The following is a 3,971-nucleotide window of genomic DNA, read 5'->3' as shown; positions in this document are numbered from 1 at the left end:
TCCATTTCCATTGATATTAAGATAGTTATTGTTTTAGGTTCAAAATGATTAACACACTTGGCCATACTTCGTCCTAAAATTATACTATGTCTTGTTTAACTAAATATTACTCTACATTTATTCAATTAGTAGACTCATGGCGATTTGGACCAACATTGCACGAGCCCACCTCTATGTTTCTGAACGTGTTAAAAGATACCTCAATGAACTATACCTCTTTTCAAAAGGGCTGTGACAGTAACCATCATATTATTTATATATATTATATATATTTAATATTTTAATATTTAATTTAATTTGTCATGAGTATTGTGTATTGTGTATGCATATATGTTATATATATATATATACATATATATTTTATTTTATATTTTACTTTGTATACTTCTATATCTTTCATCCGTTTTTTTTATATTTAATATTTTATTTTTTATTCTTGGGGATTAATAAAGTATCTAGATATCTATCTATCTATCTTATATATGCAGTGTTTACAGAAATATAAAGAAAAATGAAGTTCAGTTAGATACCTTACACTAGCCTACATGATTCACTGAAGACTCACTTTGTAATAATGTGAGTTTTACAAGAGAACAGGATCCTCTGAAGTCTGTCAGGGAAGTATTTAGCCACATATGTTGTATTTACAATTATGATGGAGTCCGTGTTTGGTGCTGTATTTACTGTACATATGATATCTTTGGATGTATTTTCATTAAATTCCTCCAAATATTTTAGTTTTGACATTTTATTGAGTGGTAACTTATGTAGATTCAACTTGTATCAACCCGTTTAGTACATATGTGTTCAGTGAATTGACTAAAGTGAGCTGATCTTTAATTGTTACAGAAAGATATTGAACATTTGTGAAGCCTTCTTCACGGCCCGCAAGCAAAATGGTACTTCATCAACCCTATATATAATAGATAATATATAATATGTAATATATAATATATAATACATCATATATAATATATCATATATAATTTATAATATATCATATCTGACGTAACAATATGTATTTTAAAAATTGCTTTATTTATTTAACATTATCAACGTGTTTAGAAACTGAACTTTCCGAGGAGCACGTGAAGTAGACCGGGAGCACCTCATTCAAGATGAATTCAATTCGTCCAATCATGAGCCACCAACTCCTCGCACGCTGATTGGTCCCTGGCGCCAGCGTCACAGGTCGCTGCTGCGCGTATTCTCGAACACGTCAACGCATCAGTTGCCCGGATGTTCCGGTGCTCTCGGTCAGGCTTACGTACCGGGACCCGCTGCGCGAGCAACGCGATGGCATAAAGCAGCCGAGGAGTCCGTCACACACGAGCGACGCGGAGCTCTTCAAGATGGTTTTAGAATCCATTTCAAGGATAATAAAGGTCCAGCTGCCAGCCTACCTCAAGAGACTTCCGCTTCCGGAGACCATCGGCGGGTTTGCGAGGTTGACAGGTAAATAACTGCAGCTGCGTGGCGTCCGGTGGAGATGACCGGTCCGCTCCTCGGGGCTGGTTCTCGGGCACGGAACTCACGGCCAGCCGCTCGGCGCTGCGCCCCGCGCAGTGTTTACACCGGAAACTCCGCGAGGACCGGAACGGAGAAACAGCTGTGTCTCTGCGCTCCGGTCATACGGAACCGGGTCACTGCTGACGTCATGGGCAGCTCGGACCTGCTGGGGACTTCTTCAGGTCTGGGCCCCTGACTAGACCCCCATGCTTCAGGTCTGGGCCCCTGACTAGACCCCCATGCTTCAGGTCTGGGCCCCTGACTAGACCCCCATGCTTCAGGTCTGGGCCCCTGACTCGTCCTCTGCTGTGTTGCTCACCTGTTGAGAGACGAGTTCTCTGGATGGTTTCAGATGAAATGATTCATAACGGATCTAAAAAGAACAATGATTGCTCTTGTAAACTGGAGCAAGGAGACATGACGTCCACTGGACTTCACGGAGCTGTTGGCCTTTAATGTTCTCTCTTTTTAAACTGAGAACACAAACAATTATCATGACATCATTTGTAACGACTCAATTAAACGCTGAGACGAACTCTCAGTTCCTCCTGAGCGCGAACATGAAGGACATGAAGAGCAGCGCTGTTACCCCTCAACTCCTGACCTTCAGCGCTGTTACCCCTCAACTCCTGACCTTCAGCGCTGTTACCCCTCAACTCCTGACCTTCAGCGCTGTTACCCCTCAACTCACGACCTTCAGCGCTGTTGCCCCTCAACTCACGACCTTCAGCGCTGTTGCCCCTCAACTCACGACCTTCAGCGCTGTTGCCCCTCAACTCACGACCTTCAGCGCTGTTGCCCCTCAACTCACGACCTTCAGCGCTGTTGCCCCTCAACTCACGACCTTCAGCGCTGTTGCCCCTCAACTCACGACCTTCAGCGCTGTTGCCCCTCAACTCACGACCTTCAGCGCTGTTGCCCCTCAACTCACGACCTTCAGCGCTGTTGCCCCTCAACTCACGACCTTCAGCGCTGTTGCCCCTCAACTCACGACCTTCAGCGCTGTTGCCCCTCAACTCACGACCTTCAGCGCTGTTGCCCCTCAACTCACGACCTTCAGCGCTGTTGCCCCTCAACTCACGACCTTCAGCGCTGTTACCCCTCAACTCACGACCTTCAGCGCTGTTGCCCCTGTAGTTCTGGTTCTGATCTGCGTGTCCTGTGCCTTAGTGTCCGAGTGGCTGCGGTTGCTGCCCCTGCTGGGCATCCTGGCTCTGCTGGGCTACCTGACCATCCGGCCCTTCCTGCCCAAGAAGAAGAAGCAGAGAGACAGTCTGATCAACCTGAAGATCCAGAAGGAGAACCCCAAGGTGGTCAACGAGATCGACATCGAGGACCTGAACAGCGCCAGTGTTTGTTACTGTCGCTGCTGGCGCTCCAAAACGGTGAGTTGTACCTCTTCTCTCTCCAGGTATATAAACTGCTAGTTCCTCTCTCCCTGGAGATCTCCAGGTATATAAACTGCTAGTTCCTCTCTCCCTGGAGATCTCCAGGTATATAAACTGCTCGTTCCTCTCTCCATGGAGATCTCCAGGTATATAAACTGCTAGTTCCTCTCTCCATGGAGATCTCCAGGTATATAAACTGCTGGAGGCGCTGGGCTCACGCTCTTGTTCTCTGTCCTAGTTCCCCGTGTGCGACCGGTCCCACCTGAAGCACAACGAGCTGACGGGAGACAACGTGGGACCGCTCATCCTCAAGAAGAAGATCCTATAATGTTTGCTCTGCCTCTCGTCGTTAACTCCTTTTGTTGTTCTCGTCTCTTTGTTGTTAGTCACAATCTTCAAGTGAAGCGTCTCAAACTCTTGGAGCCTGATCTGTAATGTGCCGAGCAGGAAGCGGCTTTCCTCTTTGGGGCCTTGAACACGACATCATGTTGAACTCTTTGGAATCAATAAGATCAATATGACCACTTGAACCATCAATGACCTGATGACTCAATATTCTGAACACATTGGGTACTAACCAGAACCGGCCCGTACTGTAGGGTTTATTGTCTGTTCCAAACAGCAGCACCCTGAGCTCTCCTTCAGGGTGTCATGTATTCTCTTAAGTTATTGTGTGGGAAATGGGAAATATTGTTGATGCCTTTACAGATTTGAGTTTTGAACTCTGACCTCCAGACATTTCAAACATGCACGTCGAGTCTTATCCAGTCGGACCTCGGGGTGTCGGGGGCCAGAGAGTTCTGGGTCCACATGTTCTCCATAAACGACCTGAACCTCCACGAAGCCTCGGCTGCCTCTGAGTCTTGTTTGTCGCGAGGTGAAACTCGACGTCACGCCTCTGTGTCCATCGAGAGGAAGTCAGAGGCGTGTTCCTCTGGACCAATGAGAAGCCAGAGTTATGAGTCTCGGTAACCGACTTAACGGACGTGAATGAAGAACACGAGGCTCACATTACAAACGAGAGAAGAGTTGTTGGTAGATTTCATTTATTCATTTCAGAATATTTGGTAAAAA

At 46.2% G+C, this 3,971-nt stretch overlaps 1 protein-coding gene across 1 annotated transcript; it reads left to right on the top strand.

The window, feature by feature from the left end:
* Positions 1 to 1,209: 1,209 nt before the first annotated feature.
* Positions 1,210 to 3,736, top strand: cisd2 (CDGSH iron sulfur domain 2). The gene is made up of 3 exons (XM_056411284.1): positions 1,210 to 1,455; positions 2,680 to 2,894; positions 3,136 to 3,736. The coding sequence occupies exons 1-3, from the start codon at positions 1,353 to 1,355 to the stop codon at positions 3,223 to 3,225; spliced, it is 408 nt and encodes a 135-aa protein (XP_056267259.1). The 5' UTR covers positions 1,210 to 1,352; the 3' UTR covers positions 3,226 to 3,736.
* Positions 3,737 to 3,971: the final 235 nt, after the last annotated feature.

The sequence above is a fragment of the Pseudoliparis swirei genome, unplaced genomic scaffold (genome assembly GCF_029220125.1).
Source record: "Pseudoliparis swirei isolate HS2019 ecotype Mariana Trench unplaced genomic scaffold, NWPU_hadal_v1 hadal_195, whole genome shotgun sequence".
Lineage (NCBI taxonomy): Eukaryota > Metazoa > Chordata > Actinopteri > Perciformes > Liparidae > Pseudoliparis > Pseudoliparis swirei.
This window is presented reverse-complemented; position numbering and strand designations above follow the sequence as displayed.

What these genes read in the sequence shown, in the direction of transcription:
- cisd2 (XM_056411284.1), top strand. Translation starts at nt 1,353, where the DNA reads ATGGTTTTAGAATCCATTTCAAGGATAATAAAGGTCCAGCTGCCAGCC. An exon ending in CGGGTTTGCGAGGTTGACAG is followed by an intron (nt 1,456 to 2,679) that starts GTAAATAACTGC and finishes CCTGTGCCTTAG; the next exon opens with TGTCCGAGTGGCTGCGGTTG. An exon ending in GCTGCTGGCGCTCCAAAACG is followed by an intron (nt 2,895 to 3,135) that starts GTGAGTTGTACC and finishes TCTCTGTCCTAG; the next exon opens with TTCCCCGTGTGCGACCGGTC.